At 38.0% G+C, this 15,568-nt stretch overlaps 1 protein-coding gene across 3 annotated transcripts in view; it reads left to right on the top strand.

Moving 5' to 3' along the window:
• The window catches only part of LOC148836714 (fibronectin type III domain-containing protein 3B-like), a 161,631-nt gene that overhangs the window by 81,465 nt on the left and 64,598 nt on the right, over positions 1–15,568 (top strand). For all 3 annotated transcript variants that reach the window (XM_088913964.1, XM_088913966.1, XM_088913965.1), the window contains exons 4-6: positions 1,624–1,700; positions 8,208–8,448; positions 8,837–9,106. In XM_088913964.1, the coding sequence (XP_088770090.1) occupies positions 1,624–1,700; positions 8,208–8,448; positions 8,837–9,106 (588 nt within the window). The remainder of the gene's footprint in view (positions 1–1,623; positions 1,701–8,207; positions 8,449–8,836; positions 9,107–15,568) is intronic.

Raw genomic sequence — 15,568 nt, 5'->3', positions numbered from 1 at the left:
TACATGGGATGTGGACTTACTGGAGATGAGGGAATGGGAAATCTCCTGTCCCTCAGTTACAATGACATTTTTTCTGGAGTTATTGCTGGCTGATCAGGCAGCTGTGGAATTAGTGGAGCACTAACCTGCAGTGCATTGTTTAAATCTGCATTGCTTCAGAGAGTGGGTTTTTCAAACCTTTGCCTCGATTCAAGAGTGATTGTTTCAAGATGACACTCTGCTTGGACTCAGACTCAGTTGTATCAGTCTTCTGTTTGGGTGTAATTTGAAGAGTGCCCTACAGTAGCATTGAAATTTGTACCCATTATCTCTGAGATTATTTCTGTTCTTGAAACAGATGGGATTGATAATAATCAGGGGATTTTGACCATCCAGTAGTAGCAGAAACAGTAGATGATTTTTGCCCCCAAATGTGATTTTATTTTTCGGCGAAGCAGAAGGTCATTTTGTACATTATTCATTTTTATTATTTTTTGAAAAACTGAAAGAATTTAAGTTGCTTGAACATACACTTACTCAGTAACATAGCAACCATTTTATAAGTACTTTAGCATCCTAGGTAATTGTGATTTAATGTGCCAAAGAAGTTAATCGTTAAGTGGTACTTTTTACTCAAATTCTATTAAATTTTATGTTCTGTTGAACAGTCAGTGCTTGTCTTGTGACTCTCTTCCTTTAAACATAATGCAGAACCCAAACATATTGGAGTAATTGCTACAAGCATTCCAATTATTTACATTTCTTTAATTGCGTGTAAATATAACGTTCAGGCTAATCCTTTTACAAAATACTGGTTGTTTGAAGTTGTTTTTGGTTATTAATTGAATTTAACTTATTTTAGATAACGTCTGTGAGTGCTTTAGTAGCAAATTAGAAATAAACATTTGAACGGCCTTTACTGTATTTCCTAATGGACATCTTTAGATATCCTTTAGAAATGGTATCAAAATACTATTGATGTAATGATATTTATATTATTTTTCTCCCCACATTTTTTAAATTAAATTTCATTGTATGGAGGCAAATATGTTTATGCTGTGGTGTTTCCATAGATCGGTGTGCAGGGATATATGAAGCTGCAATGCAAGCCTATACATTTTTCTGAAAAAGACAGTCACATCTTAAGAAGAGACCCTTTTATCTGACTAGGATTTCTGTTTGCTGAGTAAAAAGCACAGATTGTTCAGGTCTTTTAAGCTACAAAAAGGTACATAAAGAGTTAAAACTTCCACTGAAGGGGGTGACCCAGAGCCAAGAGAACCAAGTCTTTCTTCGGTCATGGAGGTGTGAATGTCTTCACAGTGGATAATCACCATACACTAAGAGTGGTGAACCTTTTAAGCCACGAGAAGTCCTTCTTAAATCAGTTTAACAGTGAAGGAAAATATCTAGATTCTTTCATTTTATAGGAGTTGGCTTAAAAAGCAAGTTTGTTTTACTTTACTTATTTTTTCACTTAAAGCCTTCACACTCCCCTGCACACGTGAAAAAAAAAAATGGGAGTGAAACATGCTGCATATACATTGGAAAAATAAATGGCATGAATACTTGGAATGTTTCCTTTGGCTTATACAAAGGGATTTTCTTTGCTCTAGAGATCTGACTGTTGACTTTGTTTGACAGGGCCTGCAGAAGTTCCGATGATGTCACCCAATGGTTCCATTCCACCAATTCACGTGCCACCAGGTTACATCTCCCAGGTAAGAGGAAGAGAGGGGGGAGATGTTTCTCTTCTAGTCAGCCAGGAAAACCATTTTGTGTTTGGCGTTTTTAATGGTGAACAATTTTTGTTTATTTCATATGTGGATAAATGATCTTACCTTCACTCTGATTATGCCATTATTATTTAAACATCCATGGCTCTGCCCCCAAAGGATTGATCCAAAGTAATAGTGTGGGATAGATCCAAAAGATATTTCTGGGTAAAAGAAACCGTACAATACAGTAGAGTATGTTTGCATAACACCTTCATACAAAAACTACCTTCTTGGCTATAAACAACAATGTGAAAACCCTAGGAGGGAAGTGGTGAGTCAGGGAAAGTAAACATTATATAGTTTCCATTTTAGGCCATCTGAAGTAATTTCTCAGGCAGTTCTATAAGAAGGAGCTTGAAAGTTGAAGAACCTGTGTGAGCTCCTACTCTTGATGTAGTAATTGGCTAAATAAAAGACCTCCAGCTGAAACAGAGAAGGAAAAACTCCCTGTATTACATCACCTGAAATTTCAGATTCTACACTGTTCTAAGCAGAGAACTTTGCCTCAAGTACATGTGAAGGGTAGATTTGATGCATCCAGTGTAAATCTTCTGAAACTCTAAAAATGAATTTACTGTTCCAACTACATTAAACTGCTTCTTTGAGTGAATGTGTACAGAAGAATCGGTGCAACGTCATAAAAGCAACATAAAATTGTCAACAACACAACAATAGACTATTCTTAAGGAAAAGAGACTGTGGCATTTATTCCAACATAGATGTGGACTTTTATTTCTAACAAAGTTTTAATGATTACATTTCCCTATTTAATTTTCTGAACTGCAGTATTCTATTTAGTGATTAGTAAGTGAAAGGGGACATAATAATAAATATCTCATCACACGTGCTCTAAATAACAAGGGATTAATACAATCAATTAAATATTTTCTGACACTTTTTAAAGAAATTAATCCGATGTCTTTTTTCACTCCTGTAACTCCTCACTAGGAAGTAAATGTTAGATGTCCACATCTGTCTGTAGTGCTGTTTATCTGTGGATTGCATACTTCATGATGATCAAAATGATTAAAGTATCACTGTTTACTACAATGATTGTTTAATAATGACTAATTATATTGATGCTTTGAGACTAGTGGAGTGAATTAGTTTTAAAAAACAGGATGTGAAAAATATAAAACACTAATTGCAGGGTTTGTTCCCTCAGGTTTAGTGCTATTAAACTTTTGTGGATCTGCATGTCATATTTTCTTTGGATTCCCCTCAGCCAACTTGCCTGTGAACTCTTTCCTTTTGTGTTTGACACTTATTTCTCCCCTTCTTACGTTAACCCTTCTTGCGTGGCCTGCTGTCCCAAACATATCCACAATTTTTACCCCTGTCTTGTAAACAAAAAATGACCATTATTTATTGATAATATTCTGACAGCATCACATATCTTAAATTAATTCTTAAATTAGTAGTTGTGGTTGACTAAAATGATTTTTTACCTGAGCATAAAAATCCAAGAACATTTTACTGACAAAATACATGACACAGGTGGATTGAATGTCACCGTATAACTTGTTTCTGAATTTCTAAGTCAGCCTTTTTGTATAGCTGTAGAAAACTGTTAATAGTGTAATTATAAAATTAAAATTAAAATTCCTTAGCTAAAAAGAAGTTTATAAGCAGAGAAGTGACATTTTTGATGTATTACATTGCTGGCAATGTGATTCCCCATCCAAGGGGACATTCAGTAATCACAAATGGGCTTTCATCTCCCCCTGTTCTACAATGAGGTGAAATCTAACACCAAAGCAGTTCTTGGGGTGCAGCTGCACACTCTCCCTCAGCTCTAGAAGCAAGTGAGCCCAATGTGGACTGTACGCAACCGCTTAAAGAAAGAGCCTTCCTACTCCATTTGATTTCAGTGTTTTCACACCGTAATTTCAGAGCCCACACTGGTGCCTCCCACAGTAAAGCTCTCTCTCTCTCTCTCTCTGAAAGTGATAAAATAGCTTAACTCAGTGTAGTTCCCCACTACCGAAAGTATGCATCCCATCCTAATCTAACAGTATAACATTTTTATGTACTGTAAGGTGAAAAAGCCATCTGTAATTTCTGTGTATGGGAGCTGCAAATGAATGAGCAGCCCAATGTTTTCTCGGCCCCTTGCCTGTTTTGCTCCCTGTGAAAGATGAGTCATGAAGCAGGGAACGAATGGGTGAACCCAAACTAAAAGCCCAGTTCCCCCGCCCCTTGTCCTGAGATGTTAACTCAGATGTATGATCAGGTATGCTGCAGGGCGGAAGGGTGCATCTCCTGGGCACCGAAGAAGCAGACAGTGTATAATAGCTAGCAGTAATAGCAGTACTCTACAGTCAAGCAGGTTTTTGTTTCAATATGTGTGCCGTGCAGGTGTGTGCCGCTTCAAGTGGAAAGCGATGACATTTCAGGTCATCGCATTTAATTGACACAAAATAATTTGTGCTTTTGAGCCTGGGAAATCCACAGTCATTGTTTTGTGAAGGGGAATGAATGCTGATGGTGTGATGCTGAAATAAAAATAGCATGTTTCTGTTTAGAACTTCATTCTTGTTTTTACTGGTGTGATGGTAACTCATTTTGTGCATCTGCTGCATCTTTACTTGATTTCCCACAAGTACAAAATAAAAACCATTGAAAACCTGTTGCCTTTCTAAAAATCCTCATCTAGTTTTTGAAATTAAAAGCCTGTCTCAAAGTGCTGAAAGGAAGTACAGTGCCTTGTGGATACCTACTATCTGTTAATAATAATCTTGGATCTTTTAAAAACTGGTGACCTGTAATGTACCTTTTCAGATAGCTTTGCACGTAATTATCTCAGACCATGTCCATGTGTGGATCCTTTACAACAAATTAAATTTGTTGCACTTCAAACTTCATTTTTGAGAAGATACTTAGGGCATTTAAACCAATTGCAGTTATTTGTCTATGAATGCTGATTTTTGCTGTTATGTCCCAGGAAAGGTAAAAAAAAAATGTGGTCTTCAGAACACAGTGCTTGCCAGCTCACTAAGTGATTGTTCTACACGTGTATTTCAAATGTTGCATTTGGCTAGAAATGGAAGCTGGTTGCTTTTCAACCTTGAAAGCCAGTAAAAAATCTCATCTTCAGTTATGTCCATTGGTTCAGTTGTATCAGCTGGTGTTTTAGAGAACAGTCTAAACCAAAGGGAAAAAAACAATTAGGGATGTGTTACATAACTAAATGTCATTAGTCACCTCTTCCCTCCTATTCTTCTACCTCCTGAGGAAGTAGAGGATTTAAATTCTGTCAGTGGTTTTTTAAGAGTTTAGTCACAGATGGAGACTTAGCACAGTGACGTGAAGAAACAAACAAAGACAAAGCAGAAAGATACATTACACAAGTGATGTGAAATAGTATCTCTCGGGTGTCCCATTTGTTAATTGTCTCAAATTCATTTAATCTTCTGTGAATCGGGGACAAACACGTATCAGAGCCAAGTGCAAGCGGGAAGCAACACTTTTTGCTGAGTCATGTTTGTATAAACATCGTTCAGAAACTGGGGAGATGGAGAGAGAGCATTTCCACATCCTGATGTGTGTAGAAGGCAAGAGGACAAGCAGTTTTTTTGCAAGGGTTAACATTGAATGTGTTTGCAGTCGTTTCCCTTGAGAGAGTTACTGTGATCCCACTTCCTCCTGCTATCCACAGGCATTAGTCTTCTGATGTAATTTAACCAAATGACAAATCACGCTGTCGGCCAAAATATTTGTGTTCTAATAAACAATCGTTTAGGTCTTCGTTGAGTTTCCTCTTTCAGTCAGAAAGATTATTGAGGGAATACATTTAATAAAACCTTTCTGCTGTATCTACACACAAGTTGTGTATTTGTTTGTGTTAATATATACTATTCGTCAAAAGAAATGTTTTTTTTGGTCATTGTAATGATCAGACATGACATAATTTGTCATAAATTTGTTACCTACAGGGTTTATTAACAGGTGGTCTCCTGTGAAATACATAAGCTAGTAGTATGTGTGCCCACTGTTGGAAGTGATACAAGCTCTTCATCTGTGACACTTGCTTTGATCCATGTTGCAGATGTTGTCTGGTGGAGTTCTGTCCAATTCTTCTCATAGCACTTTCAGAAGCACGTACCTGTCCTATGTGCCACGGATTATAACAAATTCATACTCATTTTCATGTTTGGCAAGTCGGTAGAATCATTATTACATTCTCATCATGCATGGAAGCCATTATTACATGAGCAACCAAGGGTGTTGGTTGCTTTTTTTTGGAATGCCCTCACATCAGGAAGAGCAAGATGCATTCCAGGAGCAGTTTATTCTTTGCAAACAAAATGCCATCAATTTCTACTAAAAGTATAGTTCTGTAGTGACTAGATAACCCTTCACACTCAAATGATGATGTTGACCTTGTGGTCACCCAGAATGTCTGTGAACTTGTGGATATCACACTTAAGTGGGGCATTTGTTCTGTGCTATTTCCATTTTTCTTTTTTCTTCCTTTTCTTTTATCTATATTAAATCGCCTCGTCACCCCTGCCCAATCCAATTTCTCACTACTAAGGTGATTTAGTCCTTGAATGTCACAATCAGTCGCGAATGACAAACTATTCAAAATTATACTGAAAGCATTAATATCTGAAATTCATAAACTTTATTTTTCTAAAAACATGCATGCATTAATAGACTAATAAATTACTTTCTAATTTTCTGTATATTTATGGTGCTGTCATCATATGATGTTACATATTACTATAACTGACATTTTCAGTTTAAAGTTGCTCTTTGGTTATTCATTTGAATGAACACTTAAATTACAGGACTTTATGAAGTGCTGAATCAGAATGTGCTTGGCATTAGAGCATATAAACTTGAGACAGGTTTTTCTCACTTACCTTTTACAGTAACTGTTTGCACCTGCATTCATTTTTTGTTCATTTCAAGCTTTCCAAAACCCAAAACACTTGATTTTAGTTTAAAAAAAAATATCTGCCATTTCTTGGCTCTTACATTCCATCAAGTGTTCTGCTTTTAATAATACTGTACTAAATTGGCTACCACAATTCATTCTCAATATGTAAATAAGTAGCACATGTTCTGTTTTATTTATGATGAAACAAGGCTGGGAAAAGTAAATATTCTTATTTTGTTTTCTCAGAAAGTGATTGCTTTCTCAATTAACCGTAGGAATTTGAATAAAAAAGTGACTTTATCAGAGACTGAAAAGGAAGGCCAGCCCTTGACCAGTACATTCCTGGCCTTCTGTCAACCTTGGCTTAATGAAAGATGAGCGACAAAACAGCCTGATCCAGAGTTTTTCTATTCAGGCTGAGAATGCCAGCAAAGTCGGAACATGATCTGAGCCTCAGATAAGTTGAGCAGACAGTCTCATAACAGAGTCATACGCAGATAGATATACTTGCTATAGACACATGGGTTGAGGGTGCAAACAGATGGTACACAATGTATTTTTTAGTGAGGATGCTCAGCCTTTCCTTTATGGGGGAAAAATACACAACGAATATTTCCATCACAGTGGAAAAACAGTTCACTGCTGCTGCTTTATATTCCACACATGCATAATTAATTAGTTTCTTAGGTCCAGACGCACTTTATATAAGGGAAGGGATCAAACCTGATCCATCACTGAATTGCTGCTCCCACCTGGGTGAAATGTGACGGCTATCACGCATCACCAGAGAGTGAGAAATGACTTCACTGTTTAAATTAAGGCTTAATCTTTTTCTTCTGACAACTAGGGCTTCTAAGTATCTGAGTACTGACCCTGCCTACCCTTGCTTAGGTACTGAGGTGGTAACACCGCTGTCATGCACTAGAAAAAGATCCAGTCGCCATGCAATCATAAAATGTATTCATGCAATCCTGGGATTTGTCATACATGATTAAGAACACAAATAGTCATTGACACTCACAGATGTGTCTTGGCACCCAATACACTGATTTATTAAGTTTAGATTATTCAGTGCATGTATGTGGGCATGTCCTTCCTCATTGTCAATAGATCAAGTGCATTATTGCAACAGTAATATACTTAGTGCAATTCACAATTTATTGAGTTTTAAGGGAGTAAATACTTATTTCTACAATTTTGTATCTGTCAATGGAGGTGCAGGTGGCATAATATCCTATATATTAAATTAATTAATTAGACATTTCAACTACCACTTAGATTGAAAGAATTCAGTAAAATTGCCAAATATGATTTAGCAAGCCATATTTGCTACATTGAAAAGATTTGTAAATAACATTGCTGGGGATAGAGGATACCAAATAAGCTAATATTGCTTAGTCACACATATGTTGATTCTAGGTGACCAAATTCATTATGCTACATTCAAGCTGACGAACCAAGATGAAAATCTTTAATACAGCTTTATTGTTGCAGCCATTCTTCAATTGGAAAGAAAAAATTAAAATGTAAATTTTTACTGACCATTGTCCTCTTTCTGTCCACAGGTGATTGAAGACAACACTGGAGTGCGACGTGTGGTAGTGACACCACAGTCTCCTGAGTGCTACCCCCCCAGCTACCCTTCTGCCATCTCCCCTACGCACCACATACCCCCGTACCTCGCCCACCACCATCACTTCATCCCCAACTCCCATACAGCCTTCTACCCTCCCGTCACAGGGCCGGGAGACATACCACCCCAGTTCTTTCCACAGCACCACCTTCCTCCAACAATATATGGGGAAGGTAAGAGCCTACTACGCTTTAGAGAACCCGCCATCTTTTAATGACTTGTTAATTAGGCCTCGGTAGTCGTGTTCTCCTCTGAAGCAGGTGTGTATTAGAAGGTAAATTATATCTGCAACTTTTAAGGAAGGGCAAACAGCTAAAAAGCTTAAAATAAGAGTTTGATTGGTGTAATTGAAGGCCGAAATGAAAAGCAGAGCCCAGTGGTATCATAAGGGTTAGTACAGAGAGACTGGGTGCTCATACTGTACACAGTGGAACCTAAACGAATTCCACTAATTGTTATTGTAAAGACTTTTCACGGGGAAACCCTTATGTTACTGAGTAGATGGCCGCCGACGGTGCCGTTCATTCTCAAGTTGCTCTTTTGTTTTCTCTCCATTTGAAGAGATCATACCTGTTTACGGTATGTCCAACTACATAACCAGGGAGGACCAGTACAAGCCACAGCCCAAGAAGATGAAAGAACGGCAGCTGGACCGGCAGAACCGGCTCAATAGCCCCCCTGCGTCCATCTACAAAAACAACGTGGGCTGCACAGCCGTGTACAATGGATACGGCAAGACTCACAATGGGGCAGGGGGAGGCAGCCCAGGCATCAAGAAGACGGAGCGCCGAGCGAGGAGCAGCCCCAGGGCCAGCGAACAAGACGTGCCAGGTGAGAAACCTCCCTGGGCATGGGTCAGCAGGTGCAGCCAGCTGGGGTCGACAGTAACACCCCCCCGCCCTCCCCCGATCCCCAGAGTTTGTCAAAGGCTTCCTGCAAACCTGCTGAGGGATCTCTTCAGGTCTGAGGGGCTGCTGAATGATCTCTACTCTTCCTCTAAACACTCTTTAGATGCGTTTCCAACCACTGTTGCAGCTGAAAGCTAAGCCTTTAAAAAAATGCCTTTGAAACGACGAGTGCAGACCTGTTCGCCTGTGCCCATGTTGTTAGTATAGCTAGGAGACTGCAAGAAGTGAAACCATGTCAATAAAGTAGAACAGATAAGAGCACTGTACTGAAGCACTTGTAGTAATCATTCCATAGACTGCCATATGCAAAAGTGTCAGTGGACAGTTAATTGTTAATTAAACAAAATAAACAGTAAGTGGGGTGAGAATTTGTGCTGATAAAAGCCTATGTTCTATAATTTCTCTCCATTTAGATTTTAAATAGTTTACGTGACTTATTTTAGCTTAATTACAGGCTAAATTTGACCATGGAAAGTACCACATTTACAGAATCAAGTCTCACATTTCGTTATGGACCCTTTAATAATGAATTCAGTAAATTACAGGATTGTGAAGCAATCTCATAAAGTATCGTTTTTTACCAGACTTTTTTACCTCAGGATTTATTTTCTTTTATTGTCTTTGCAAATTGCCTGTCTTCTTGTCTGATTGATACTGGGAAAATGGCATCAATTAAATGCTAACATGAGGCATAATTTTTGAAAGATGATGATGTTACAGATGAAAATGCCATTCACATTGCAATGATTAATTGAACCCCCTATAATTATGATTATTTTAATTTTTGTAATGAGGATAATTCTGCAGTCAGCCTTGAAGGAGCAATCTTTTAATGAAGAGAGCTGCCACAGCAAAAACTGGATTCATTTTTTTAACAAGAATGGCAGAACCCAAAATCTTGAGACAACAAAGCAGTTTTAATAGGAATGAATCATCATTCAAAAGTAAGCACAGTTCACCATTAATTTTAGTTTATTTCATTATGGAAAAAAATGTCAAAATAATATACAAAAATAGTAATCATAGCAGCATCATACCAGTATTATCTTTTGGTATTGTACAGTATATAGAAATTAGTAACGGTGTGAAATCAAGTGATTGCTTTGGAATTTCCGTCACTGTGAAGTGTGATCAGGTGTTGGCTAACTGGTTGTAAATGAAATCCACTTAAAGAAGTTGCCTTTTTATTCTTGTTCATCTGCCGAGAGTGGCCCTTTGTCAAAGGCTGCACTTTTACATGTGCCCTAATTCCCACCGGGATAGCATTTTTTCTGTCAGAAATCTCTTATTTCTTCAGAGAAAAGAAAAGAGGGGGCAGTGGTGTTGTCATAGTAACCAGATATTTGGAAGCTGCTGGGGCACTATCGTTTTCCTTGTTCACAATGCAGCACTTGTGCCCAGGTAGTGGCCGCCGGCATACCTTAGGAGTCGCACATTTTCCCAATGAAGAACCTCATTTAGCCTTGCTTCTGATATGCACACGCCTTCAAAGCCCCCCTGTGGTGACATTTTATACAGGGTTTCTTGTCAAATCATGTTGGCTCAGAGACTTTGCAAAGGGGGGAGAGCGTGGGTATTTAATACAGAGTTTTTGACATGATCTCTCATCGAGTCAATATGCAAGACTGAATTATTAAAGTGTGCACCTGCCCGGTTAGATAAGGTTGTTTCATGTTGCAGAAACAAAGCTGACCTTCCTTTAAAAAAAAAAAGTAAAAAGAGGGGGAAAAAAAGTGCTCCGTCAGAGTACTGGAAATGTTGTAGCCCGATTGCCAGTTCAACCAGGGGAATGATAAGCACTGAACACACTGAGCTGTTAACAAATCATCATGAAGCTCAGGACATGTCTTAATTTGTTTAGTACAGTAATAAGAGAAGTACACTGCTACTTAACTTTCAGTGTATTTTAACCAGCGTTTTTTTTTTCTACTGGATCAGTCAAGTCAACTTGGTTTTTAGTTTCTTGAATTTTCCGCAGGAGGCAATAGATACATTTGGCTTCTGCAAGTATTTTCTTCAGTTTATCATGACATCGTGGAAATTCTGTTGCAAGCTGTCTATTAAATTCAGATATTTCCTTCTTAAAATACACTTTTCACATTTTTTCCTCAGTGTTTTCACCCACCCACCAACTTGTTTGCGTTTACAAATTAGAGCAACCCTTATACACTCTTCTTAAGAACATAACTGTATCTCAGGCCTTATGTTATGAAACATTTTTGCACTTTTTATTGTTATATCTTGTAAAAAATATCAAGTGAGAAATATACAAATATAAAGAGCACAGACCTTGTGCTATACAAAGACAAAATTTAAGTACATGGGATATTCTGATCCTGTTTCTGCAAAGTACTTTTCAGCTTTTCTTTTAAATGTTTTCTAAAAACACTTTTTCTTATTCATAAACACACTGAATACTATTCAAGGGGTTTAGTCACAGACTTGCTAAATTTCCATGTGTCCAAGGCTAGAGACAGTATGCTTCATTTATACTTCTGCCTCTGAAGAGAGAGCAAATATGATCAATTCACGAGGGGATATGATTTATGAGTTTGACCGGCTGTGTGAATGGATAATATATGATATTGCAAACACAGATTTGTCTCTGCAAACTTAGCCAAAGGCCTAGACAGGCCAGTAATGTTAAATAGGGTGCAGAAGAGACACCTGAAGAAGGCTCCTCAGCCAAAACGTTGTGTTTTTTACTCTTAGTTTTTCCTTTACACGGTGGAATTAACCTCTGCATGTTCCTTGGAATAACAGCTGGCCTTTCAGCTGCTATGTCATATTTTCTTCTTCAGTACTTCTCGCCTCTTCACTCATCCATTTTCATAGACCACACACACACACACACACACACACACACACACATTTGCCATGACAAAGTTTGAAAGTTTTGTGGAGTCCTTTCCTGTTAGGCAGTCTAGTTTTTCTGATTAATATGTAAGCATCAAGCTTGTACCCGAGGTTATGATTTTGGCAGACTCTGGGCTGTCATTCCACATGGCCTGTCATAGGGATGGTGCTGTGGGATCCCACTACCTGACTGGTGCGGAGAAGCACAGCTTTCACTTTTTCCTCTTTTTCTCTGTGCGTGTGTAATAACAGAGCCTGGAAGAAACAGAAAAAGCAGTACATTTGCGGGTGTCTAATCAAGCTTCTAACCATCAGCCCCAGTTGGAGTTGGGTCCAGTTAAGATTAGAAATACCAGACAAAGCCTGCAATGGGACACAGCCGGCCATTTTTTGGGGGTAGGATACAAATTCTTTGGGTCAGACGGATTTGACAGTTCAATTGAATATGTGCCCTAGAGCAAATTATAATTAAAAAGTAATAGGACAGAAAATTAAATTGTTTCACAGCAGGGCAAGTGTTTGATTTTTTTTTGTCAGAAGCCTCAAAGATGATTGGAGTTGCTAAAAAATGTCTACCACTAGTATCCCTTTTTTATTTTTTCAATTGGGGGCAATAGTTTCTGGTATGGGGGGGTAGGTGTTGTACTGGATTGAAGTCTAGTTTGACTGCTTGTTATTCACAGGGTAAAAGTTTGCAAATTGCTTTGAACCCCTGCGGAGTTTAAACTTAAGTCACAACAGAGCACTAAGAGAGCCTCCCCAGCACAGTTGTGTACTGTTAAAAAATAAAAGAAAACAGGATGTTTTCTTTTTATTTCTCACACTGGCACTGTTTAGTCACCATTTGTGGTTGTCTGAAGTAGAGTGAACATGTTTATGTCACCATATGTCAATGTCACCATTAATTCGAGTACATTGTATCTTTCTATTGAGACATTGTTACTTTTTCATAATGTAATATTTCTGTAAGTCTTCACTTTTCTAGAATTCGTTAGGCTCATGCCTTTCTTTAATATTAACTAAAATTGACAGCTTTGTAGAATGCTAACTATATGTCATCTATTTGGTATGAAAACAAAAAAATGGATAAAGGATGCCATTTGATAAAAAAAAATTATCATTCAGGTAAACCATTAAAGCAAGTAATACAGAGCCATTTGGAGTATAGAAAAAATGAAGGGTCGCACAAGAGAGTATTTTCTGAAGGATGTTTTTCCTCATTTTACAGCAACATAAAATTACTCAGACTCACATCTGTTTTGGCTGTAATTAAGGATTCAAAGCTGTTCTTTTAAACTGTTTATTCCTGTTGGAATTTTATTTGCATGGCAATGAGCCATATTAGCAAACGCAGTTATTTAATTCATTTTTTAGCATCTCGATCTGCTATAAACAAAGCTTTAATCTGTCTCTTCCCAAAACAAGACCATGAAATTCTAGAGTAGCCTTCAGGCATGTCTCTCCTTTTTGTGTAATTATTTCAAATTAACGTCTGGAAACATTAAAGTCCCATTTTGAGAAATTATTTTTTCTTTGTACTTAAAAATAGACTTTCACCAGCTATGTAAAAAATAATCAAAAGTTGAAAACTTTTATTCATAAATGTAGTCAAATGAATAGCTGTCCTTGTGTATGCTACATCAGCAGTCATTATGTGTCCAAGACATTCCTGTGTCTGTTGATTGAAAGGGCAGGAGTCAATACTGGCATAGAAGCTAATCTCTGTACTCTGTATGCGTTTGAATATTTCACAGCTGAAGTGAAGGACTGTGATGAGACAAGATTAGAAAACTAAGTCTCTTGAGTGTCTCTTAATGTTACAAAAACAGTAATAAAGGCTGATTCAGTCATGACAACCTTGTAATGAATGAAAGAAACAAATAGGAAACAACTAAAGCAATTGGCTTGTGAGATGAGTTGTCATTTTCATAACCGTGCTTCGCTGTTCAAATTCAAGCCAGCATTTCTTATCGTTTCTGTACATGTGTTACAAACTAGGTCTGTTACCTCTGTTCTTTCCAGTCTGTTTCCAGGAAGGCCTTGCTCACTGTGAACGTTTCTTGTCTCTGTCAGTGCTGAACGCAGGACATTTCTTTGCTGTGAAAGTTGTTGTCTAGTACTCACAGCATGCTCGCGTTCATGTGGTATTTGCAATTTAGGGAAAGGCTGTCTGAAAGACTGCAAAAAAAACCTGTAAAAATGTAAGCTTAATATGCAAGCAGACAATCTGGTGCCATTTACGGATGATATAGAATATCAAGTGCCAGGCCTATCTGAGGTGCTCTGGAAGCTCCTTGTACCCTTTTGACATTGAGCACTTTGATTTAGGGGATTTTCTGTGGATTCACTTGAAATCTTTCAATAAAGATGCCTGAAACAAACAGAAAAAAAGTGAATGGACCGTAACCCTCTCTTTTCAGGACATGGAATACTTTACTAAAATACTTTACTATAATTATTAGGAGTGATTAAAGATAAATGAATCAATAGCATGTTCCTGTTTGAGGCATTTTCAACACATATGCATCTGATCCTGCAGTTACCTTTACCTTGTGACTCCAGTGGGCCTGAATCACGGGTTGCTTGTGGGTTTTTTTTTAACTTTTCAAATCACTCCTAACTTCCCTAACGGATGGGGTCAGATCAGTAAACGTCTCAATTTCACCCTTTAGTGTTCAAAGTTACCGAAGACGGAAGTCTTCAACTCAGCCAGCGTCCTAACAAGCATGTTTGTTTCCTGCACAGGACCGTTTAGCAGTGGAACGGCCTCCACCCTTCCCAAACCCCTTTCCCTTTTCTTTCGTACAGTGGAAATGTGCCTTTAGGAATTAGCTCTGCCAAAGTGTGTGAAATAAGGCATGGAGAAAGAAAGGGGGTTTGTCAGTTCTCATGGAGTGGAGCAAGCAGTAATTGTGAAAGGGATTAGGATGCACAGCTGGTGAGCAGATGGAATGTTTGCTATTTAGAGTTGAAAATGTTCTGGAACTCCAAGACCCTACAGTCTTCTGCCCTAATTTCCCTTCCCGCTTGCTGGTTTTCTCAGTTATTCCCTACGTTTAAACACTGGGAAAATGCTGTACAAAACACTAGCTGTTTCTATAACCTTTAATGTACCACATGGATTTGGGCAAAATTGAAGTTATTGCTGATAGTTGTGGCTGATATAAAGTATATATATTTTTTACACCTTCTCATTAATTGTTTCTGACAGGCATCAGTCTTTGAAGATACTGTTTGTCAGCTGTGGAAACTTGCACTGATATGAGATAAGAACAAATACACAGTCTTGGGGTTTTGTTTTTGTAGGGCTTTGTACCAATTCAGTTCCAGTATTGCATGTAGTTGCCTTAACAACAACTCTAACAGAATAGTTTTCTGACTGCTTTTTGTGTTGTTCTAACATGCTGAATGGATTAAAGAACATGGTTCAAGCCAGCCAGATGGTTTGTTGATATTGGCTTCCAGGCTGAACCTGATTAAGGCTGTGCCTGGTGTTCCTCTGGTTTTATCTAGACCATGCTGGATGTAA

Source organism: Atractosteus spatula, chromosome 4, assembly GCF_055471065.1.
Source record: "Atractosteus spatula isolate fAtrSpa1 chromosome 4, fAtrSpa1.hap1, whole genome shotgun sequence".
Classification (NCBI taxonomy): domain Eukaryota; kingdom Metazoa; phylum Chordata; class Actinopteri; order Semionotiformes; family Lepisosteidae; genus Atractosteus; species Atractosteus spatula.
This window is presented reverse-complemented; position numbering and strand designations above follow the sequence as displayed.